Source organism: Cynoglossus semilaevis, chromosome 8, assembly GCF_000523025.1.
Source record: "Cynoglossus semilaevis isolate Cse_v1.0 chromosome 8, Cse_v1.0, whole genome shotgun sequence".
In the NCBI taxonomy this organism is placed as follows: Eukaryota; Metazoa; Chordata; class Actinopteri; order Pleuronectiformes; family Cynoglossidae; genus Cynoglossus; species Cynoglossus semilaevis.
The window spans coordinates 7,923,658-7,947,620 of NC_024314.1; the positions used below are offsets into that span (position 1 = coordinate 7,923,658).

The 23,963-nt window shown below is 40.2% G+C and overlaps 3 protein-coding genes and 1 long non-coding RNA gene across 8 annotated transcripts in view; 1 reads left to right on the forward strand and 3 right to left on the reverse strand.

Moving 5' to 3' along the window:
* Positions 1-12,743, forward strand: part of LOC103381852 (uncharacterized) — a 117,984-nt gene extending 105,241 nt beyond the window's left edge. Inside the window, exon 4 of the long non-coding RNA XR_003050218.1 lies at positions 11,657-12,743. This is a non-coding gene — a long non-coding RNA (uncharacterized LOC103381852). The remainder of the gene's footprint in view (positions 1-11,656) is intronic.
* arl4d (ADP-ribosylation factor-like 4D) lies at positions 2,676-5,418 on the reverse strand. The gene is made up of 2 exons (XM_008314409.3): positions 5,270-5,418; positions 2,676-4,047 (listed from the first exon to the last, which is right to left on the reverse strand). The coding sequence occupies exon 2, from the start codon at positions 3,919-3,921 to the stop codon at positions 3,316-3,318; it is 606 nt and encodes a 201-aa protein (XP_008312631.1). The 5' UTR covers positions 3,922-4,047; positions 5,270-5,418; the 3' UTR covers positions 2,676-3,315.
* tmem106a (transmembrane protein 106A) lies at positions 6,234-11,076 on the reverse strand. 3 transcript variants are annotated; one of them, XM_008314407.3, is made up of 8 exons: positions 10,897-11,023; positions 9,626-9,807; positions 9,371-9,434; positions 8,038-8,197; positions 7,274-7,414; positions 7,140-7,186; positions 6,989-7,042; positions 6,234-6,692 (listed from the first exon to the last, which is right to left on the reverse strand). In XM_008314407.3, exons 2-8 carry the CDS (start codon positions 9,789-9,791, stop codon positions 6,560-6,562), a joined length of 765 nt encoding a protein of 254 aa, XP_008312629.1. In that variant the 5' UTR covers positions 9,792-9,807; positions 10,897-11,023; the 3' UTR covers positions 6,234-6,559. The 3 variants fall into 3 exon arrangements, with proteins under 3 accessions (XP_008312629.1, XP_024913006.1, XP_008312630.1); XM_008314408.3 differs by having other exon boundaries at positions 6,550-6,862; positions 10,897-11,076; XM_025057238.1 differs by lacking the exon at positions 6,989-7,042 and having other exon boundaries at positions 10,897-11,026.
* A 527-nt stretch (positions 12,744-13,270) lies between the features above and the next one.
* Positions 13,271-23,371, reverse strand: nbr1a (NBR1 autophagy cargo receptor a). 3 transcript variants are annotated; one of them, XM_008314403.3, is made up of 22 exons: positions 23,140-23,371; positions 22,805-22,867; positions 22,667-22,685; positions 22,243-22,265; positions 21,380-21,562; positions 21,207-21,284; positions 20,913-21,136; positions 20,519-20,638; positions 20,000-20,299; positions 19,502-19,661; positions 18,936-19,184; positions 17,907-18,008; positions 17,723-17,798; positions 17,529-17,621; positions 17,057-17,236; positions 16,573-16,725; positions 16,326-16,471; positions 15,782-16,203; positions 15,128-15,213; positions 14,883-14,970; positions 14,587-14,686; positions 13,271-14,306 (listed from the first exon to the last, which is right to left on the reverse strand). In XM_008314403.3, the coding sequence occupies exons 1-22, from the start codon at positions 23,239-23,241 to the stop codon at positions 14,118-14,120; spliced, it is 3,156 nt and encodes a 1,051-aa protein (XP_008312625.1). In that variant the 5' UTR covers positions 23,242-23,371; the 3' UTR covers positions 13,271-14,117. The 3 variants fall into 3 exon arrangements, with proteins under 3 accessions (XP_008312625.1, XP_008312627.1, XP_008312628.1); XM_008314405.3 differs by having other exon boundaries at positions 21,207-21,281; positions 23,140-23,370; XM_008314406.3 differs by having other exon boundaries at positions 16,326-16,438; positions 23,140-23,370.
* Positions 23,372-23,963: the final 592 nt, after the last annotated feature.

Consider the following 23,963-nt stretch of genomic DNA (forward strand, 5'->3'; position numbering starts at 1 on the left):
TCTCTGCGTGTACAGCAAGGTTAACAAGATCAGTTTCTTGTATTGATGCTGCGACATTTGAGATTCCTTGCGAGTAGCATCAGTGTCACTAAAACCATAGACAGTAAAAGGTGAAATTCAGTAGCTACACACAACCTTAAAGCAAAGAGTGACTGATCAGAAAAAGATTTACAAATAATATATAGAAAAAAAGAAAAAAAAAGAAGACAGGTAAAAGAACGAGGAGTTGATCCCAGGGTTTCAGTATTGATTTGGTCTTCTTTCTCTAATCCTCCTGCCCCCTCCGTAACCTCAGCTGGATTTGACATCTAATCACAAAAAGCAATTTGACCCCCACTGATGCCCTTACAGGTCATCCTTTAGTGACTGCTGACTTCTGGTTGCCTTGACAACATGATGTGTAGTCCATGTTGAAAGGCTCACATTTAAGGCCAGAAAACCATTGCTTTACATCATCATCACTAAGTTGTTATAATTCTATCAGGATTTCACATGATGATACTACGTTGTTGTTGTTGTTGTTGTTGTTGTTGTTAGCATTATGTGCTTCCAGGGCTTTCTCATTCTGTACTGGATTGTACGACTGTTTAAATTCAAAGTGACTTTTCCCACACTAATGTCAGTATGAAATCACTGCAGCTTTTTAACGAGGTGTCATCACTGTGTGTTTTACTTAGCTGTGCACCATACCAGGATCTTTAAAGCACAGTTGGTTGTAGTCACCCTCCTGAAGTCACTTGTTTCTTTGCCTAAGTGACTCCATCCATTTACTGTGTTGAGCACAAGAATAACTGATACCAGTAGCCTACTAATCATTTTAAACAGTGTACAGTTGTTTGTTTTTTGCAAATTGTTATACTATTTTTGCTGTCATTGTATTTTGTTCTGTGAGCAGAGTGGAGTTGACATCAGTAATTGTTTGTGTCCTTTAGATGAGTGATGGGAATCGGTGATGTTAAAGCCCAGAGGTGAGCCTGTCACTGATTTATGTCCCAGGATTCCAGGGATACACCTGTCCATATGTAGGACTGCTTCCATCTAAGCCCTGACACATTGTCCCTAAGGCCTCTCTCTCCTGAGGGCTGGCTGTCAGCCACCATTACAGCCTGGTAAACTGGGGGTTAGACAGGTGGAGTAACAGGCAGCTCCTAAAATAGGTGAAAGAACAGCAAAGATGTGTAAAACTGCACCTCAGTTCCTGATCAGTAACTGTGCTGTAGCCCTGTCGTATGCTGCTGTTCTGAGGAGAATAGCTCTGTGTGGTAGAATAGAATGTTTATGTATTTTTCTCTGCCTGATTGATTTCACCACATGCCCACGGTGCATCTCAGCTGTTGAAAACACCACATCGCAATGGTAATTTATTCAGGGACCAGATGCTGTGTCAAGATGATTCTGCAAAAGATATCCTTGAAAGTTTTTAATGAGCTCGCCATAGTGAATAATGGGGACGCAGAGGTCAGAGGACTCAGGGTGTCGGTGCCGGTTTGTGTCCCCTGTTAGATATCTAACGGCAGAGTCTCTCCTACTACACATGGAAAGACCTTTTATCATCAGCATTCCATTCCTTGATACTTCAGTCTGCCCTCTCTTAGTCATATTTATCAGCTCAGTCTCTAATCAGCATGTCGACATGACACCTGGGAGCAAACGCTAATTTCCTCCCTCTTTGATCGCTGTGATTTTCGTGCAGAACTCCCATCTGTCGCCGACCCACCATGGTGCTGTTATACCTGAAACACTGTTGAGTATGATAATGTGTTTGCATGTGACATTACAGTCAGCAGGAGATGGGGACGTCACACTGGGTTTGTTTATGTTTCAGCTGCCATCATACATGCAGAGAAATTTCAATTTAAGGCTATGTTGTCAGAAAATGTGCCTTTGTGTTTCTGTAACCATAGAATCAATTGTTACAGAAACTGTCACAATTACTTGCAAAAATAGTTTTGAGAACAACAGGTATATAAGTATATAAAAGGTCAGAGCATCTGCAGATAATGGCCTCAGGTGGTTTAGTCCTGCTTTATCACACAGCAGGACTAAACGGCCCAACCTCTGGACGAATAATTAAAGCAATTACACTGTCAGCAGCTGCTGAGGTAGAAACACCACAGTCAAAGCTTATGGATTGATTTGACTTCTTTGGGGGAGGAGTGTAACACCCTCCTGTCTCCTTTGCTAAATTTCCATGAATTAGACAAAAGGTCACAGGAGAGCTTCACGTTTTGGGTGGGGAGGGGTCACTTCAAAACATTTTTAGCCTGCTTCCTTTGGAGGATCCATGTTCTCCTACACATCCTCCATAAACCTGCTGGCAGCTCAGTCACCTACATCCATTGTCCACATGTCCATACCTTTGTCAGCCTGTCTCCATGTCCAGATACTGCTTCTGGAAGTTGACTAGCTTTGGCTTTTATGGGAGATTCAGTCCATTACTGCACTCAGCCCAGTGTTTCAGGCAGGCTGTAGGGTCACACTGTGTCCATGTGTCCCCTCTCATACATAACACCATTACCACACAGAGAAGCTTCCTGTATATGTTTTGTCAAAATGCAATTAGCATAGTTGGTTGGTGACAATCACAATTAGCAGTTACCACACTGTGTGATGTAAGCTTAGACCAGCGAAATGGAAAGAAGAAAATACAGGATAATAAAAGAAAACGTGTTTTGTTCAGTGTTTTGATTTATTAGATTTTGTACAATTTGTAAAAACACTATAGTAAATGGAACATGTTCTCTGGTCATGAAGGGAAGGCATTTAGGATTAGTGTTTCATAGCCATTAGAACTCATGATTCTACGTTGCGTCACAGCTAAATTCTTACTTTCATGTCCTTTCAAAGAAAGTCCTCTCTGTCTAGTGCAAACACAGAAATGTGGAATAAATATTGCATACTCTGTAAAACAAACAACCAACTGCTGTGTAGAATACAATGTGAAGGTCACTCATAGTTTTGCTCTAGTTCTACTTTTTCGTCATGAAATAGACTTTTACTGTGTGCATACACTAGTCCAGTGCTTCACAAAAAAGTGTCCATTAGAAATGTTTAGAAAAGTACTTCATAGGGAGGGTTTCCATTGAATCTGTATCTTAACTTTTCAAAGAGCAGCTGCACAATTGCAGAGCATTGAATGCGTCGATACTGCTTCTGTTATTATGAGCAAATCCATACCCACTGACCCTAAGGCCGTGTGTAATTGTTGTTTTGTTGGCACTAACTGCCGTCCCATTAAAAGGGACCATTAAGCTTGGCAGCGTCTCAACAGAAGATAAATTTCCCGAGGTGATGTCCCCAGCATGAACCAGGAGTTCATCTTCTTCTGTTTCTGTTGTGCTTCACCATCTTCTTCCGCTTCATAATCATCTCATACAGTTTCTCCAGACCTGGCTGGAGTCCATGACCGTTCACAGCACTGCAGCTCTGCACGTGATACAGCGTGTACATGCTCAGTTCATGGACAGAGAGAAGCTTTTCCACCTCGCCAACAGACGAGGCTGAATCCAAGTCTTGTTTGTTGGCCAGGATGAGCACGGGGACCCCCTGGTTCTCCGAGGTCCGGGTGATCTTATGGAGCTCCACTTTGGCCTCCTCCATCCGCTCCACCTCTGTGGAGTCAACAACAAATACAATCCCATCTGTTCGCCTGGTGTAAGACTTCCAGAGAGGGCGCAGCTTCTCCTGCCCGCCCACATCCCACACCTGGAAGTTAATGGCCCGCGACATCCCCACCGCAACCTTGATCTTCTCTGTGTTGAAGCCTTTGGTGGGAATGGTTTTGACAAACTCCTTCAATTTGAGCCTGTAGAGCAGAGAGGTTTTGCCAGCAAAGTCCAGGCCAATAACCACCACGTGCAGGGACTGAAAGTTTGGCAGGAAGGGTGTGTTAGGAGCCATGTCAGTCAGCTGGTTACCCATGATTCACACCTACTCAGTTGATGTGAGACGAGGTGACAAATTCCTGATTTAATCCTTTTCCTTTTTCAGAGGAGTGGCATTTGTTCCCTGTCCTCAGAGGCACTGGGGTCTAGATGGTGTGGAGACCTTATCAAAACACACATACACAGCAGGTTAACATTTGATGACAACACAATGGGTACTTAAGGAAGGTGTGTGCTATTTTAATACAGGAGACGCTAACAATAGATAGTGAGCATTTCCAGTAACACATTCTGGACTAGTTGATCTAATTTAACCCTATCAAATCAGTGACTCCTTTGACATGAGAGTTTCAGTACTCCCCTGTCTAACTCCACCAAGTGTTTTCACTGTTGACAGACTTGAACTTCCATCTCCCCTGACGGAGGTGCAGTAAACACTGTAACCGATCTAGTCCCTGAGCTGTTTTAAGCCTTAAACACAATTGTTTTCTTTGAATGGTTGTCTGTCACCTGGTCAAAACATTTTCCAGGGGATTAAGATGTCTATTCTATTGTCACTTTATATATGTGAAAACTGCATCTGCATAATCATCAATGACTTGATTAGAACAACTGTATATTTCTGGTCTTCGAAGGTGGAGCTGAACTTAACCTAGCCTAACTTTTCTTTGCATTTAAAAGGCAGTACTGTTAGATTAGATTACTACCATATACTGGTAACATTGGAGAATGTCCGCTATATATATATGTGTGTGTATAATGATTATATAGTTTATTCTCTTCAGGTAATTTGTGCTTGATTCACAATTTAATCACAAATCCCACGGGGTTTCAGTGCCACATTACACCGTCTGACAAAAGTTAATTGGGTATCTGGAGTTATCTAGTGTCGTATTTGCCAAGGCTAATCCTCTTAAGACTGCTAAACCTGAAGGGTGCTCTTGCAGGAGGTGGATTGATTTTTAGTGCTGCGGGTAGATCATGTTGAAGGCTGTGTATTTACTGCTGCACTCTGCAGACTGTCTCTGAAGACTGCTGCAGCAGGACTGATCCTGTTGTTGACAGACACCATCCAACATCAGCCGCTGCATGTTTGCACATCTCCCTGACATAATCTGACTGCATTCATCATAAAAGAATGCGTTACTATTGTATTACTATTTGTATAGATTTAATTAAAAAAACACAAGTTACTTAATATAAGTCACCCATGCGAATGTAAAATTATATTGTCATGTTTATTTCCTCGAATAAATTAATGAACTTTTAAGATATTTTACCGATGCACCAATGGTAATATTAACTCTAACTATACTCGGTGCATTTGCATGTACTGGAGGCAAATACAAAGTGTTCCTTTTATTGCACATTGTCAACACTCCTACCTTTAAATCTGCCACCAAGGATCCATCCGCACGAAATAAACACGTCCATAGTCCACAAATGCTGCTTGGCCCGTCTCTCACGTCGGTTCCTGCTCCTGCAGCGGCAGCTGAGGCGAACACACAATACTCTCTGGAGAACCCAGCACCTAAAGCCCGAGTGATGTCACAGTCACGTGGACGGTTTAACCACGCCCCTTGCTGTAAAGTAGGTCTGAGCAGGGATTCAGGCATACAGGGGCATCGAACTGTTAAACTTCACTATTTTCTTTTGGGGTGTTTTTTTTTGTGTGTGTGAAAAACACATAGTTTCAAACATATTTGGTACTTTTGTAGTTTCTTGATCGAGTAATATATTGCTAGTGGTAATAATCTGTTCATTCTCAGTTAAAGTCACTCTTGTTACTCTTAACTGTTTTAATATTTAAACGAATTTATTTGTCAGCAGAGAGTGGTTTCCCAGTATCTGTGCACTCTACATCTTTTTAGGCATATTTTCACCAAAATGTTTGTGTGCAAGAATGTTAAAAAAAGGAAAGCCTTAGCTCCATCTAGTGTTTTCTTTTAAAAACAGACTTTCCCCCGTGTACCACTAGAGAGCGCTCCACAGTTTGATTTCTTGTCACAGAATGTCTTTCTTGTCTTTCATCAGAATGACAGAGGCCTTCTTATCCTTAACCTAACTACAATATGTATAATAATAAGTGCAACATACTGTAGGTACAATGAATTAAATGTGGCCAATTTATCCAGTTAGTATTTCACTCCATATAATAACATACATACATTATATTTCCATATAAAACTATATCATTTTATATCATATATGATAGAGGTTTTAGGTTAAATTCTTAATCTTAAAATTCTTAATTCTAAAATGCTTAAAATAGCATTAAATACAAGCATACAGCAAATACCGCCAAGGAAGAACAGCGACAGAGGAAACAGGAAATGCAAACCAATGTTAAACAATTATACAAAACATTTCCTTTATTTTAATCAAAATGTGCAAATCAGTTTTGTTTTGCTTTTTTAAATAGCCAGAAATACCTGACACTGAATGCCAGGGTTTAATAAAGTGCTTCTGAGCAAAGCTTACGGCACAAACTTTGCACACAAAAAAAAATTACAGATGCATTGTGAAGTCAAAACAGTGCAGATGATTCAGACGTTACATGGAAATACAGAGTAATTACACAAATGCTTGTCATTTAACACAGTTTCCTGATATTATCTCACAGATTTATTGGGAAGGCTGAAAAAAAGAATGAAAAACCTGCTGCAGTGATGGATTTAAGACTCCATGTACCGCAGGGCAGATGTTATGGGCCGTGGTGTTGTTGAGTTGGTGCCACAGTCAATGTACTCGAAGGTAGTCATAGACACTTGCTCCATGTGGGAGAGGTAGGAAATATTCATAGTCATTCTGGGTTAAAAGAGAGGACAAACATGTGAGACAGAAATGTACTTGAACTTTTGCTTAAAACAAAACATTAAATAAAACCATGTCTCGATGAAAACTTTACTCCTGTTACTGTGCTGAGCTCCAAGTGTTGCAGTGTTTAGCTTTAGCTCATCAACAAAGATGTACATATCCTGTAAAGATTAAATGTGGTTCAGTTTGTTGTTTGTTAAATGTTTGCGGCAGTTTTAACACCAGTGTTTTCTCAGATTAATAACATTTACTTCCTCTGAACTTCACTCATACAGACCGACACTTACTGCAGTTGCAGAAATAATGTGTGAATCTTTATGGAGTTTGACTTGCAGTAGAAGCTAAAAGAAATAAAGTTCAGTTCAAGTGTGAATACAAACCTAAAGTTACTAAGTTTTTGTCTATAAAAATTAATCTACTGCTAAAAAATATACTTACTTTAATCCTGTATCTGAAATTGACAGTTTAGCTGGTATTTTATACCCCTAGAATAAAAGAAAAAAATAATTTAAAAAAAACATTAAATATTATAATATAATTTAGTGTTTGTTTTTTAAAAAAGAATCACTTACTGCGTTCTCTGTGCGAGGTTGGATACCAGTCATATTAGAGATCTTGGTCTTTCCAAGAAGTATATCAGTGACCAGACCCTGAACAGTGAAGTCTATGATTTGAACTGGGACAAAGTTCTTGTTGGTAACGTTGATGAGATTCTGTAAAAAAAAAAAAATTAAAAACATTGTTAAAAAAACTACAAAGAACCTTGAACTTCACGTAACTTCAGCTGCTGGCGACAGTCTGTCATGTGAAAGCAATCTGGACAGTTCAAAGTATTGTACAATAAAAAGACAAGAGTGTGTGACATTACAGGGTTCAGGACGTAACGAGAGTAAGTCAGAAAGTCAACAAAAAAGATTCAATCTTTATTTAAAAATGTACTTCTTAAGATAATTCTGGGGGACGTCTATGTCCCAGGTCACAATTTGCTTTTTAAGGGGACTTTTCAGGGACTGGTATCTAGTTTGTTTTCAAATTTTCTTTAAATTTTTGTAAACCCAGAAAATCTGGTGGACCTAGTCCAAAATCTGTTGCAAAGCCTAAAAAATATCAGATGGCTATTTTAGTTTGGTTAAAATGTTGACGTTTGTTTGATTCTGAGAGTTTAAAACCTGATCCAATAAAACAAACCAGATAAATGAGAAGACGCCAAAGGGATGTGAACTTTTCTAGGTCAAATATTTTGATAACACAGTCACCATTAGCTGTCCCCACGGTCACGTCAGGTTAACTATTTGATTAGGACTTCCATGTGACTGTAGAGTGGCCTCATACTCACTGTGACCTCCAAGTCCACTGTGTCTGGTGTGAAGTAGACCATGACTGACAGAACAGAGACAGGTGTCAGGGAGACACTCCGAGGGAAGAGGAAAAAGAGGATGAGGCAGCAGATACACAAACAGATACACACGGCCACAATGGAAGACACATACAGCTTCCTGAAATACAGAACCAGAAAGAACACTGCCTTAAATAAAGTAAATAAAGTGAAACAATTAGTGAAAAAGAGCAACAGCATGATTTTCATAAAATAAATGTTGGAAAAAAAAACCTTTAAAGCCGTATTTAACACAGTATGTATAGACAGTATTAAGACACACACAGTACACAGGTATACACAGTGGTGAGCAGTAATAAAAAGTCATATCTGTACATTCATTCACTGGCCACCTTATCAGGTACCAGGTACTGGTACTGTTTTGTTTTTTTCTGTCATTGTAGTCCATCTGCTTCAAGGTTGGACGTGTTGTACATACAGAGATGCTCTTCTGCATAATTACTGAAGTTGCTGTTGACTTTATGAGGCTCAGCCATGGCCTTGGCTGTTCTTATGTAACCTCAACACAGGTGTTTTTTTCTGCCGCTCACCAGAGGTTCTTTTTTTTTTTTTTGATAATTCTCTTCAAACCTTCAAGCTTTACTGAGTTGTCTTCACTCTATTTTCAGACTAAATTATCAAGTTGCTGCTCTGTGATTGGTTGATGAGATTTATTAATAGAAATGACAAAGGATGTCCGATATCAACTTTTTGCCAATATTCTATATGGCAGTTATGTCTGACCAATTTCCGATTCCGATATCATCCAATACCGATATTGGCCTGTTATATTATTTGTAATATTTATTTATTTATTTAGTATGAGATTAATTAAATGAGCTGCAAGGCCGTCATCTAGTGACTTTCACTTTAATATACAGCCATTTATCCCCAAAATTATTTTTAGGGCATCGGGTTTTCATTATCAAAGGAAAAAACAATGATGATTCTTACAGATATTAGATAATATGCAATTATCAGGCTGATATTATCGGTCAGCCAATTTTATCGGAGATCCCTACAATTTACCATTTAACATGAATTTATATGTACAGATGCACAGATAGATATACAGATGCACAGCATTGTACATGTGTACTAATAGACATATGAGACGAAGTAATGAAGTAAAATTGTGTGTTGTAATATTTTCATCATAGTAATCATAGTCATTCATAGTAATCCTTTACTGTAGTGAAAAAACTGGACTCAAGTTACAGGAACTGCACATTTGTAAGTAAATATCTTTCCACAAAAGTATTCAATGTAATACTACTGTATATGTGACACTCACGTGCGTCTGGGTTTCAGCCGTACGTCGTTACACGGTATGACTGCTACTAGCTCGTCCTCATGACCTGTCAACACACACACACACACACACACACACAAACCATATAAAAACTTCAATCGTCCGTCCGGGTTTGTTTTCATCACAAAGCAGAAGAGAAAGTTGTACACAGATGTGTATGTGTTTTTCACTTTGACTAGGTTCTTCCTCATTCCTCTTTGTTAAAACTGTTAAATGAATCCATAAGTCAGCACCGACCTCTGGGAATCCTCCCGCTCCCTCGACACGTGGGGCAGATGTCTCCTTTTGAGTTTCCATTCACAGATCCATACGGAGGAAACTGTTTTAATGTTCTTTGCCTTTCTGTCCCGTTGGTCACATCAGGGGCCTCTATGATGGGGCCCTCCTCATCCGTAGTGTACATGATGCTCTATAGAAACCTGGGTTAAATTTGTACATAGATTACCACAAGACTCCTAACTGTACTTTGCTGGAAAGGTCTATATTGTTGATCTGACAGTCATGCAAACAGATGAGCCTGTTTGGTCATCCTTCCATGAAGTAGGAACAAAGAGTCACCTTTGGTTCCAGTCACTCACATACACCTTTAGACCTTTAAATGGCCAATAAAGGTTGAATTCCGTGCTGCATGTCAGCATTTAAACTCACATCAGTGGGAGACATAGATTTATAGCGACTTCCTGGAATTCTGGACACTGTGTGCTGCTGGTAGAATTGTTTGATGATGGAAAGATTTTTGACATCACCATGTTGTAATTAAATGTGTTTTCACCCACATGGTCTCTGTATCACTGATCACTGAAGTGAATGAATTATTATTGTCCAGCCTGTAATACTTGGATATGATTTTATTATTCGTTGTCCTGTCTAAATCTTTTATCGATAATATCTGTAGTCATGGATATTTATCTTTACCTTGACCTGAAATGTTATTCACAGGGGTTGTTCTGTATTGACCATTTTCAAATCCTAATTTCAGTGTGTTAAATGTTGGACTTGAAGTGCTTGTGTGAGGGAGTGAACTAGTTTGTACTGTTTAGTTATGGAGCAGAGAACACACTCCTCGGGCTGTTTTTCGTGCAGAATGTAAAAACAATGCTACTACATTTTTAAAATGGTTATCTGCAGTGCTCAGTTCAGCTAAATTCAAAATAAGGGAAGTGATCCACGAGAACAGCAAAAAAGTTTAACTATGTATGTAATAGGTTTAAATCTGGGAGTCCTGGGAGACCAGGCAAAAATAAATAGATTGAAGTTTTGTTCATTAAGCCAGTGTGTGAAATATTTAAAGCTACGTTGCGCAAAAACATATAAATCCAACTCCACATTTTTACTAAAGACGTACTACACTTTCATTATGTGCTTTTAAAAATAAACCATGTTTTACCTGGACAAAATCAACAAAGGAGTAACAAGTAGTAGATCACGTATCACAATCATGTATGTTTAGTTGAAAAAATAGTTCCGGTTCATGTGTTGGGTGGTGAAAATGTAATCAAATCTCTTACCTTCAAGCACCACTGCAGGCTGGCGTGGAGTGGAGCTGCATATGACTTTTGAGCTTCACACTCTCAGCCACAGCACAGCGTTCAGTGGGAGGATTACTTCCTTCTTCTGCGGTCTCACAGGTCAATGAGCTGCCTGCACTGACACGACTACTAAACGTCCTCGACACGGCAATGTTACAAAACCACTCAACTCAACAATACACGCCTGCTCAGCTCAGGTCACAGGTCAGATGCTGATACGGTACCATAACCTCTGGTCCATCTCTGTGAACCCAGATTAATCTTAGCAATGGGTTTCATTTTGGGTTAAACTGTTTCCAGATGTCTCTCTGTGGCCCTGCAGGCAGTTATGTTTGAAATAACATCAGGCATTCATGGATAAGGCTCACTCCTCAGAACTGGTTTAACATATCAGTTTCTCATACTTAACACTCTCTAAAATGTCAGAATTCTCTCTTAGTATTGACCCGAAGCAGTTTGAACAGTACAATGTGTTTATCTTTCAACTTCACTGCTTCTCAGGGTTCTTTTGTTTGATTATAAAATGTATTTACTACAGTCACTGAGCCTTTTGTTGTTGTTTTTCTTCTTTTTATTATTTATAATCCGTCGGAATGTTAAAGGTTTAATGACATCAAACAACCTGTGATACAAGTCAATATTTCATGCTGCACGGCATGTGAAATATTGTTTTAAGTAATAAAAAATACAACCAAAATTACTGCCCTTAGTGAATCCCATCATTTTTGCATTTCTTCAGGTGTCCACACAGTGGTAGCAGGGTGCCCTTCCTGACACACTTCCAGATGGGACTGGGAATTAGGGACCTGCTGGATTTGAACCTGGACCTTCTGCTTGACAGGTAAAAATCTGAATTTTGTCAGGGCAAGGTCAGCACTAAAGTTGGTCAAAACAATTATTTAACTTCCTCTACTATGTTTGTCTGCATTTAGCAGCAGAATGAATAGCTCATTTATAAGACATTCTATTTCTTCCACTTAAAAAAAAAACCTAAATAAGTAATAATCATTTTAGAAAAATCCCAGCACTGTTCCAACATAGATCCAAATATTCCCCATCAGTATTCTACTGAGTTTGTATCAAAACAGTTTCTTCTTTAATGCATTAGTTCTTAGCTGCTTTGTTCTTATAATTACTTATTTACTTTTATTGACTTGACCGACAAAGACTTGAAAAAAACATTTATATAAAAAAACATTTTTGTGCAACATAAACACGACAGTCTTTGACAGACAACACCATTATGTCTCACCAAGTATGTAGTTATGTTTATCTAGTAATAAACTAATTGAAGGGCACATTATAATGAATGAACCCAGTGAAACCTCTGTGCTTCCCAACAACACAGACTGTACTTCCTGCTGTCACAGGTGCAGTCTTCACAAGAGAGACAAGAGAGATGTGCAAATAGTTTATTGGCAGATTGACAGCAGAAAGATATTGAACAAATACACTCTGTGGCAGAAGAATAGTTTGACACTCATGGAGATATATATATATATATATATATATACACACTGTATGTATATGTTCAGAATTACTCTAGTCTTGAGTCGGTTTTTCATGGGAAAATCATCAACATGGAAAATATAGTTCAAAAACCTTCAACCACACGTACACAGACACAGTTGAATCCAACAGGAACGCTATGCACACTGTACACACTCACCAAAATCAATTCAAACAATCAAATGTGTATAATATATATTTCACTAAAATAGAAACTTCTGTCGTAAAGGCAATGAAACGATGTGTACTCGGTGTCACGTAAGGATTATGGAATGTGTCGCTGGAGACATCTAGGCTTGCAGTAGTGTGAAATGACAGTTGCGTGGAAAAATGCAGGCAATGGGGTTTTTCAGAGGATTCAACAAGAGCAGGAGTTCTTCCACTGTGACTGTGCTAAGACAAAAAAAGACACGACTCGTCCCTAAAGCCTCTACCTGTCATGCAGGTGTCTCCTAAAAAGCAGTAAAAAACGCAGAGAAGTCCAAACAGCAACGAGTTCGGACGGTTACATTCCACATGTCAACATCTAAAATAACAGTACTCTGATAGAGAGAAAAGATTGCATTGATTAGGCAGGTTTCACTACGATAATCCAGACAGAGTTGGAAATGTGTGTTTGGTACAACTACCACAGCGACGCTGGGCCCCACACCCACCACATCAACGTAGCATCATCTTTAGAAACGAAAAGAGCCGGCTTCTCTATCTCTACGTGACATTCGACAACATTCACCTTCACCGGTTAGTTTTCAGGAGACCGAAGCCAAAGTCCTGACGAAGAAGCAGAGCAGAGGAAGCAGCTACAGCAGCAGGACAAAATTTACATTTTCTTCATTTTCATATCCAGCACAATAAAGCTCTGAGGCCGAGGGAGACAAGGCATGTCAAGGGTTTAGCACCACCTACACTCTTCTGCAGGTGTGTGTCAAGCTGTTGGATGACTGTTTCATTATAATCAGCAGGTCAAGGAATACAGTGCATATAAAAAAGTCTACACAGCCATGTTAACAAGCTAGGTTTGCAAGACAGAAGTGCTTTTTTCCTCACAAGGCCAATGTAAACACCCCCCCACACATCACTGAGACCAGGACGATAACATCCATCTGGGACCAAAGATTTAGTCAAAGAAAAGGGACATTTTAACCAACATGTCAGTACCTGTTCAACCAGCTCACAACCCTGCTGACTGAACACAAGCATCAACAAAAGGTTATGGAATTCTGCAGTTGGAAATCGACCGTCTTCATAGACAGTCAAAAATATACAAGAGGCTGTGATAAAAACCACTCTAGCTTCTACAAGCTTCTTTTCTACTATTCTAATTATTATTTTTCCTTCTGAAAGTTTTTGTAAAACGTTTTTTTTTTAAACTGGCTTCCACTGATTTTATAACATGAGGTGAGAATGTTTCCACAGTAATTGTTTCCACACCAGTCACGTTTTTTAAGTGATTTTTTTCTTTGTTTCAAATGGTGAGTCCAATCCCCCCCCAGATCAGTCAGATTCATAAAAGACATCATAAACATGTTTTATCAGCCTGTTCTTTGAATATCTAAAGTCAGATAAACATACTGAAAAAGTACGAGCCATTTGGAGTTTTTTTGTTTACATCACGTCAGAGGTAAAACAATTTTCTCTGATTATATCTTTTCTTTAAAAACAAAAAGCTTTGTTAGTACTTCCCCCTCCCTTCAGTCCAGAGCATCTACGGCTGCGTTCTGCTCTTCCTCGGCCATCTGCACCAGCTCGTTGACCGTGTGCAGCAGGCTGTAGCTGTGCTTCCTCAGCAGCCTCTGGTTCAGCCGCTGGTTTTTAAAGCCCATCTCTAGCAACATGGCCATCATAGAAGGGTCCTGTCTGGTGGCTGGGTCGATGCCTCGCTGCAGGGGGCAGGGAGTAGCAGCACAGTGTGAAGAGAATAAATAAAAGAGAAGAGAGATACATGTCACCAGGCTGTCACATCGTCGTCTGTTTTTAAATGTTTATTCAACAGTTATTGCTTAGATTTTTTAACCTGACACTGGAAGGGACCAGAATCAATTTATTAACAAAAACAAAATGACATTTAAGAAAAAATGTGAATAGAGAGCTCTTTAATATTTAAAATGATTTCTTTTAAATATCTGGAAATATGTAAAAAGGTGCTGCAGCATTGTGTACCTGTATTGTACAGTTTGGTCCAGTGAACAGAGCCTTGTAGGCAGATGCTGCCACAGAAAGAGCCCCCTTAACAAGTCCCTCAGTGATGCCCCCTTGGCCCCTGGAACAGAGACAGACGTGAGGTTAAAGATTATGTAACATTATGACGAGGGACAGTGTGTTCCTGTTGGCCTGGTTGTTGCGGTAAAATAAATGTTCATGTCATTAAATTCATGTCAACTCTAACTCTATGTAGCAGTTTTACAAAAAGATCTTTCATATTAACTGTTGTTTTTTAACTGAGTTTTCTTCTTCACCTTGGCTGCAGAGCGTTGCTGGGTCTGGGGTTGTATGTCTCAAAGGCACTGGATGCTGAGCCTGCTGATCTCGACAGACCAGATGACACTGCAGAACAGATAAGGAAATAATGACACACAAACACACACACACACACACACACACGCACAAAGTATAATATTAGAACATGTGCTTAAGCAACAACTCCCAAGAGAACTTCCTTTTTTGTAAAGGAAAACAAAGAACAGCTAGTCCTTTCGCTCACAGTTGAGGTGGACCCTTGGTTGATGTGGCTCACATGGTTCACAGACTGGGGGACTGGGGTCCTCAGCCAGGTACAGTGCCTCAGACCTTGAAACAAAAAAAAAAAAAAAGATTATGATTAAAAACTGTACAGGAGGCTGCTTGATGCCAATAATGATACTTAAAAATATTATTGGATGTCAAGAGCATGGAAATGTTGGTCTATTACAATTACAAAAAAAATGCCCAAAACTAAGTGCCAGGAGTTGGGTTGATAACGCTACAAATTAGTATCTATAGGGTTGGAATGGGTGAGCTTTAAAATGTTTATATATTAACCAAAACCAACCAAACACGTGTTTACCTATTAGATAACCCAAATCCTTATCTAGAGCTAAGAGTCACCCAAACATTTAGCACAAACAGCTCAAAGACAGTAAGTAAAATAGCCAAGAATTATGCTGAAAAAAAGATGGATACATTAGGGTGTTTTAAAGAATAAAAAGAATTCTAATTGAGACTTAGCACAGACTTATAAGAAGTGTTCTAAAATGATTCAAAATGCCAAAATGTTACCTTATTTACCTATTGTAATATGCAATAAGTATAAACTTAGAAATATAAACGATTTTTTTTTTTTAGTTTTGGGCCGAACAGATCACCAGCTCCTTCTAACCTGGGTGAGTAGAGAGTTGGTGGAGATACCACTGGGTCAGGCAAAATAGGAGGTGACACCACTTCAGGAGTGAGCGTCACAGCATCCAGAGTCTGAGATGCAAACAGCATCTGGTTGACACTGCTGTGAATGGGAAGGACAGGTGGGGGTGCCGAGTCTTCAGCTGAGACCACTTCTGTTCTCTCGGGTCTGTCTTTTAGCAGTGCTGTCCCAGCTGACTCAGAGTCACGGTCATCTTCTGTCTCCTCCTGTATGTCAGGATTGGTCGAGGTCACTGCTGCACCTGCAGATGCCGTGATGTCAGGCTGAGACATGGCCGAGCTGTACATGGACTCCCCCAGAGGACGACTGGTGTCAAAGCAGTCTGGGAGGACGATGATGTAGTCATCGCAGGAAGATGCCGAGGAGGTTTGGCTGCAAACCTGAAGCACAGCAGAGGCATGAAAACTGTACACTAACATCTGTTCATGACATGTACACCAGATTGACAACGACATACAAACCTAAGCCTGTGATCAACAACTAAAATCTATTTCTTCCTCACCTCATCCCAGTCTTCTCCCCTGGCTCCACCCTCCTCACCCTCCTCCTGCTTCTCATCTTGAGTGACCTTCATGTCGTCCAACGGCGCACCGTCTTCATCCATCTTATCGTGATCTAAAATGGCGTGAAGTTCTTCAGTGGATGGTTCTAGAACAGGACAAAACGTTGCAGGTTTTGTCCTGTTCTAGAACCATCCAGCTCTGAGAAAGTTGAAACATCACACAGAAGTGTGAACGTCCTTCTCTGACCTTGTCTGTTCTGCTCGTCTGGGCTCAGCTGGTTGAAGCCAGTGTTTGGAGGCAGAGCTGAACTCTCCAGTCTGACAGCACAAATCTCCTCCACGTCACCCTTCTTTGACTGCACTTCTTTCTCAATGCAAATGCTTGGCCCCCGAGAAATAACTGAACAGTTTTACACAAGAAAAAAGACAACAATTACAAAAGCAACAACAATATGGCGCATAGGTTTGTCGATGCATTGATTAAGACCTAGTTGATTAAGCGTACATTTCCAATGCATTAATAAGCACCAGAGATTAAAGACAGTATAGAGAAGATTTTCATTCACAAAATCAACTTTTTTTTTTCACCCCAGCCTTTGACTTTAAAAAAATAATTTGCATCTTTCAATAACTTTGCCTCTGACTTGGACTGAAACTTGTTAACAAAACTATCAAGAACTGCTCAATTAAAAGAAACTACTTTGTAGAGAAAGTGACTGAGGTGTATTTACTCATAGGCTTCTGATGGTTAGGATGACCTCTGCGTGGTGGTCTGTGGTCGGGGGCTTCCTCTAAGGTGAGGGAGCGGATGACTGTCTCAAACAGGAACTGAGCTCCACTGATCTCCTCTTCTTTGTCTTCCTCCATAAGTGCTGGCTCCAAACAGTCCTTCTGCTGCCCCACTTTATCACCTGGTCCATGAACAGCAACACAAAGAATGATTGTTAAAACTGCTACGCCTGCTACGCACATTTAAAAACAGCATACATCAAACTGTAGACTACCTCTGTAGTAAGAGACTTAGAACAAACGTTTTCAGATGTGACTAAGGGAGTCATCATTCACCGAGTACAGAGCACTGAGTTACACAGAGATGTGTTAGCATCGCGTGGTGAAACATGACACTTTCCAAACAGCAGTTCAAGTGATGGCCAAATGCACAGAAATTCCCACATCCATGTCTGGGGGTTTTCCAGCCCTCACCTGTGAACTCTTTGTCTTCTCTGATTGACAAAGTTATGGTCTTCTCCCATACAGGTGGATCATGAGGCAGAGGAGAAATACAAGGGGTCAAATCTGCGAACAAAACAAAACGGTCAGAACAAACAAAAATGTCATCACAAGTCTTTAGAATGAAGGAAGACACTAATCAGTGATAACAATAATGTTTGTCTCACCAACAGGAGTGTTGTTCGGCACCTTCTCCAGCTCCTGCACTATATTTATGTCCAACAACTCAAACGAGAGCAGATCCTAAAAGACACAGATAAACTGAGAGTCAGTCTTCTCCCTTCGACTGTCGGTTGAAGTCTGAGCAGCACAGAGGACGTGTTTCCAGTGTGATTCAGCTCCAAGTGTCACCTGTGCGGTCAGCAGGTCGACTGAGGGGAAGTAGTAGTCATCATGGTTGACATCTATAGTCCTGAGCTCCCTCTCCTTCTCCACCAGCCTCACCTCGTCCTTCTGAGACACGGACAAGAACGGCATCTTTATCATGAGTGCTACGTCAAAAACAACTCCTAACATAAATGTCGCAGGTTCCACAACTTTCAACAAATTTACTTTTTATATTATTTCCCTAAAAATCCTAATGCAAATATAAACGCCAACTTTAATCTTAATCATTTTTGTCTGAGAGAAACAGTTATTTCAGATGTGGGTCTTTAGGAGGTGTTTAAGTGTATCAGTGTTTTTCAAAGTTTAACATTTAGGATTTAAAAAGGCAGCACAACTAACGTGACCTTTATTGTTTCCTTGAGTTTAAGTTGATGAATTTTAAACAAAAACACATTTAAATACAAACTGTAACAATCGTCACTGCTTTCTAGGACACATTGGAACACAATTTTCACAATGAGTGTGTACTAAGAACGTACACTGTGAGTTGTGAAGAGGCTGTGTCCCAATTCAGGGGTCGGTGGCTGCACTTGTGCCTAGACTGACATGACCTGGTGTGGTTCTGCTGATCTCATCCTGATCCCTCTGAGGTCGACCTAACTGGCCATCTGGCTTTAGTGCTTACTTTGACAGACTTCCTATCTACGCTATCAAAAGTTTAATAACTTTTGATAGCGTGACGGGCGTGGTTTACACTAGCAGACATTTGGACTTGGGACTCCCAGTCTAATGCCCCTGTTGTAGCTACAGGAACACCACTGGATGTGATTGCTTCTTATTACCTCTTGGTAACTCAAGGGAGACTGAATCCTGTCATCAGTTGTAAGTAGCAGCTGTACTTTTTGAGATATTAGCATCTTTTTTACGAAGTCATAACTGCTTAACCCATTAACTGTTGCCCATGCAGCTGTGTAGATTGTACAGTGTGAACACACTATGCCGGATGCAGGCCCTTAATTGGGACAAAGCTAAGTTCTCATTGGTTAGACTTGCCAGTCTTTTCCTCTGAGTTCCGAGGGCGTTGCGGTTGTTGCAGGGGTCGACCACAATGCTGCACCACACACGTGGGCCAAACTGGCAGCCGCAGTGCGCCAGCCGCCAGTGGGAGGTGTAGGTCCCCTCCATCATGGGCGCGACAAAGGCCACACTGACCACTCCTACTTGTCCAGGGAGCAGCAGGGGGACCGGCACCTCCCGCTTCTTCTCCGATGCCAGTCCAAGGTTTCCCCACATGAACATTAGCTGGTTGTACGCACACATAAACAAAAAAAATAGAGATACACATGCGAAAAGGCACAAAGACAGGAGCATGCAGCTGAAGTCACACAACAGAATACACAAAACCACACAGACTGAACCAAAACAGACTAAAAAACACAATCCATAAACATGACTCAATCATACTCATCTCAGACAGAAGGAGAATTAGCGGAGTGAGAAACTGAAGAAGTATTAGTAGAAAAGAAGAAGCAAAGAGCTGAGTGGGAGCTGGTGTTGAAGGTGAAGCAGGGAGGCAGAGAGAGAGTGAGGCCTGTCCTCTCGGTGGGTAGGAGCGATACCTTAGTCTCTGAGGTCCAGCTGATTGTGCCTGAGTTCCTCATCTTCCAGTATTTGATGAACTTGGTACCAGGCTCCAGACGGGTGCCGTCAGGCAGATTTTCATCCAGAAACAAGGCAGCCATTGTGGGCACCAAGGACGAGGGCGAGACCTCGGGATCCCTAGTTTCAAGTGTACAGAGCATTGTTGAAAAAAGCCCTGGTTTCTTATAATACGCATCTCTTTTGTTCTCTACGAATCAAAAAGGCAGGACCCCAGATTTTTTTTTGCAGCTCAAAAACATTTTTCTTAGAAAATCTATGAAGCAGCAGCAGCAGTTTTCACATTGAGGTAGTTCCAACATTTTCCACCACCCCAGAGCAGCCAGCGAAACACTTATACAGACTAGATTACAAAGATGGCATATTTTGATTTCTTTTCTTGGAAAAAAGATTTTTTGCATCCATGCTGGGTTTTAGGCACCCAGCACTGGCGGACGCCCTCCAGAGGTGGCGCTTACTCTGGACTGGAGGCCTGGGGATCAGGGACCGGGGCAGGGATTGGACCGTGTGCTGTTGCTGGACCTGAGGCTGTTTCTGAGTCAGCGCGTGGTAGCAGAGCTGGGACCTGGGTGGATGCCGAGGCCATGTTTGTCAGGTTGGCTCTGCCTGAGGTAGAGGGGCCGCTCCACTGCAGCCCCCTCTTTTCCAGTCTCAGTTTCTTCTTGATTTCCTTTACCTCAGCTCTGAGCTGCCGCCTTTCTGCTTTGAGGCGTTGTCGCTCGGCCTTGCGCACCGTCCTGTCTCCTCGCCGTGGAAACCTAGTTTGAAATGTCATCAGGAACACCTATTTGTTGACCATCAAAAGCTGAATTTTCCAAGAACAGAAAACAATCACTCTAACTATAATTCCTGGAGACAGAAATCTAGCAGCTAGAACATTTTGCAGTTTTTTTCTTTTTTTCTCATCTATTCTTGTGAACTATCTGACTGTTTCTAGAAGTGGGTCAAATTCATGCTCAGTCTTGGTGGCTGATTACCTCAACTCTCCCGACATTCCATGCTCAGGGATGGAAAGAGGTGTCTTGGTTCTCACAAGGTTGTGGCTGGGGTCATGGCTGTGTCGACACATCTCACACAGGATGCAGGATGGACACACGCTGCATGTGGGAGTGGGAAAGAAAACAAACTGTTTTTGTTGATATGTGACCTGCTGTCTCTCGCTTTCTCAGAATCATTAGGGTACAAAGGTCGGAAAAATCCAAAAAAGTAAAGAAGTGACAGGACATTGCTGCCCTCACTTGGTGAATCACAATGATTCATTTTGTCAGACACCATCATTAATTAATTCCTAAAATTAAAATGTTTAAAACCATAAACACCTTTTGACCATCATACTCAAAAACAATAATATAAATACTTTGTCCTGCTTACCTGCACTTGTACGCCCCCTCAGAGGTGAGTTTGTTGCAGCTGCTGCAGTTTGGTGTGTAGCCCAGGGACCCATTCGAGGTGGAAGGGCCAGGCCTGGGTCCTACAGGTCCACCACTGGCCCCACTGTCTTCAAGTGGCCCATCTGAGGATTTGTGGGTACAGCACTGACCAGAGAAGTCACTGCACATCCGTTCAACCACCTCTTTCACCACCTCATCTTTAAACTATGAAAAAAAGAAAGACGTTTAAAAAAGGCACATAACAATGTTGCACACATCTCAGGTCATACTTCACCTTTTCCATGTATGATCTGAACCACATAGGAGGAGGCTCATCTTCAGATTTGCTTCCCTTCTCCTTCACAGTCACCTGCTTAAACAGCAGTAAAATTAAAATTACCTTTAAAAAAATCTTTCAACACAAATGTTATGTTTAAGGCCAACAACTGAAAACATATGTGCCCTCACAGCCTCTCGTTCTGGGGTGACCTGTGTGCCCTTGTCCACAGTCTTGACCCTGGAGGGGTAAGGAGGAGCAGGCCGCAGGTCTCCTTTCAGCTCCTTCACCTCCGTCTTCAGTGGGCCTCCGCAGGCCTGTCCCTTCATCTTGTACACATTCATGTGCAACTGGTTTCCCTGCTTCTCTGCGCTCTGAATTCAAAAACATAAATACTTAAAGACGTTGACAAATACAAACAACATGTGACAAACAGTGAGAGTACATGTGTTCAGGGTGTGGACTGGTGACTCCACTTTAACTTGTTAACTTAAAAGTGAGACAATTCATCAGAATTATTTGAGGTAATGACAAAACTGTTTTGATGTGATGAAAACATATTAACTTTTTGAATATAAAAACATTTTATGACTTTTTAAGGATATGTCTATGTAAAAGGTACAAACAGGCCATAAATACCTCCACTTCTGACTGATAACAACTTAAGTTCATTCATTTCTGTCATGTTAGTCTTTACTGCCATACAATTCACTTATTTTCTATTAGTAGTTACCTACTGCCAGCTTCATAATAAGCTATTAATACATTATTATTGTTACACACACTCATAAAACTGAATTTACTTTAAATTATTAACATATGAATAGGTTTTTGTTGAACTGCTCCCTATTAGTTTGAAAATCTCGACAGTGACTCACATCTGACTCACTGGTGACACACAGAAACGTAATATATTCCTTGTGACTGGTACATTCTGTTTTTTAAAAAGCCAAGTTTGTATTTGACCTCTGTTTACTTCTGTTACAGTCTGTACAAAGAGACAAAGTTGAAAATGTGTATCGTGTATAGTGTAGATTTTGTTGCAAAATAGTACCTTAATGGCCTCTTCATACTCATCTGAAACAAAAAGGACAATGGGTTATTTTGTTTTTTTATTATTGTTCAAATATTATTATATTTTCTATTACAATATATTAAAATATATTAAGGATTTAAAGATTGATCTGCAAAAATATAAGATATTCACTAAACACAAATATTTTTCATATACAGTACTGTTGAAAAAATTACATGGAAATTATAGAGTTAAACAATTAATACCAAAAACTTTGGTATTAAATTCATTTCAATGAAATGGGAAAAATGATAAATCCAGCAAAGAGACTGAAATAACAGCAAAAAAAACATTTAAATGAACGGTTGCTGCCACACTATTGTATAAATGCTATGGGTTTTTAACCAACATTTACATGTGGTTTATTTAGTTTATTCGGTTTTAACGGACGAAACAACCTCACCTTGACTGTTTATGCAAATCTGTAAAGAAGAGTAAAAAAAGATTTTTTTAAAAGGTTCAAGAAACAGGTCCGACACTGCAAATGTTATTACAGAGAAGAGACCGATAATAAAAGAGTACTGCATGCATACGATCCTACCTCTTCATTATCCTCATCAAAGTACTTGACTTGAAAGTGATTGATTCCAAAAGACGCTTTAATCTGAAATGTAATAATAAAACATTAGTAGTTCTTAAATGATCAATAACGCTATTCTGTCCAATGGCTGTTTCCTGAATATGGTTCGGACGGACATTTAAAGCCGTCTGTCTCACGTTACTTGTGATCGTCTGAGCATGTTTAAATAAAATAAATGTTAAGGTTCAGGTTTGATCGCACCAAAACCGTGTGTCCTTCAGGTGAACCATTGTTTACGTGTCTAGGCCATGTCCGCGGCCTGCTTGTCTCCAAACTGCGCCAGCTATAGTTCTTACCCAAGCTTCCACCGATTCCCATTCCAGTTTGTCCAAATCCTGGGCCAGAAATCTCTTCACGTTTCCCCGGAAATTGACTTTGATAGTAACAGGAAGCCCCATGTCGGCCGCTTAGGAGCAGATAATGGTGATCATCTGAGTTGATTCCAGACTATTTGATCCCCGTTGCCCTCGACAATCTTCTCTTGTTTACATCGTCAGCTGCGTCTAGAAAAATACGGTGACGTCGATTGTCCTACTTCCTTGAACAATAGACGTTGATAAACTAGTTTATTGGGGCTTTACTGCCACCTATTGGAGCGGAGTGCATAGTTGTGTTATTATAACAAAAATAAGTAGTCATGTCCTCTGTAAAATTATCTACGACCGTATCTACTACAACAATTTAAAAAAATGTATCTTTTTAAACATAATTACCGATCATTCTGCCGATCTGCTTACTTCACCAAAGAGGACCAGGTTGAAACAAGGTTGACCTTTTCTGTATTAACTGTGGAAAGATGTCATCCAACTGCCTACTTAGAAGTCAAATGAAAATGTAAATTCGCGAAATGTTATTTTATTTATGTATTTCTCCGACAGTACAAATGTAATCCCAAATTAAATACAACGTTTCTATCTCAGAATTAATTCATTAATTAAAGAAAACATTTTATTTAGGTGACAAAGTTTATTTAATATTAATTAAATGTATTAAATAACAAGTCAGAAGTAGATTCTGATAATAATAACAACAACAACATTAATAATAATACTTTGGTGATGTTTTAATAAAAAATGTGATATGTGAAAAATAAAATATTGTAAATAGAGTTTGTTCGAAT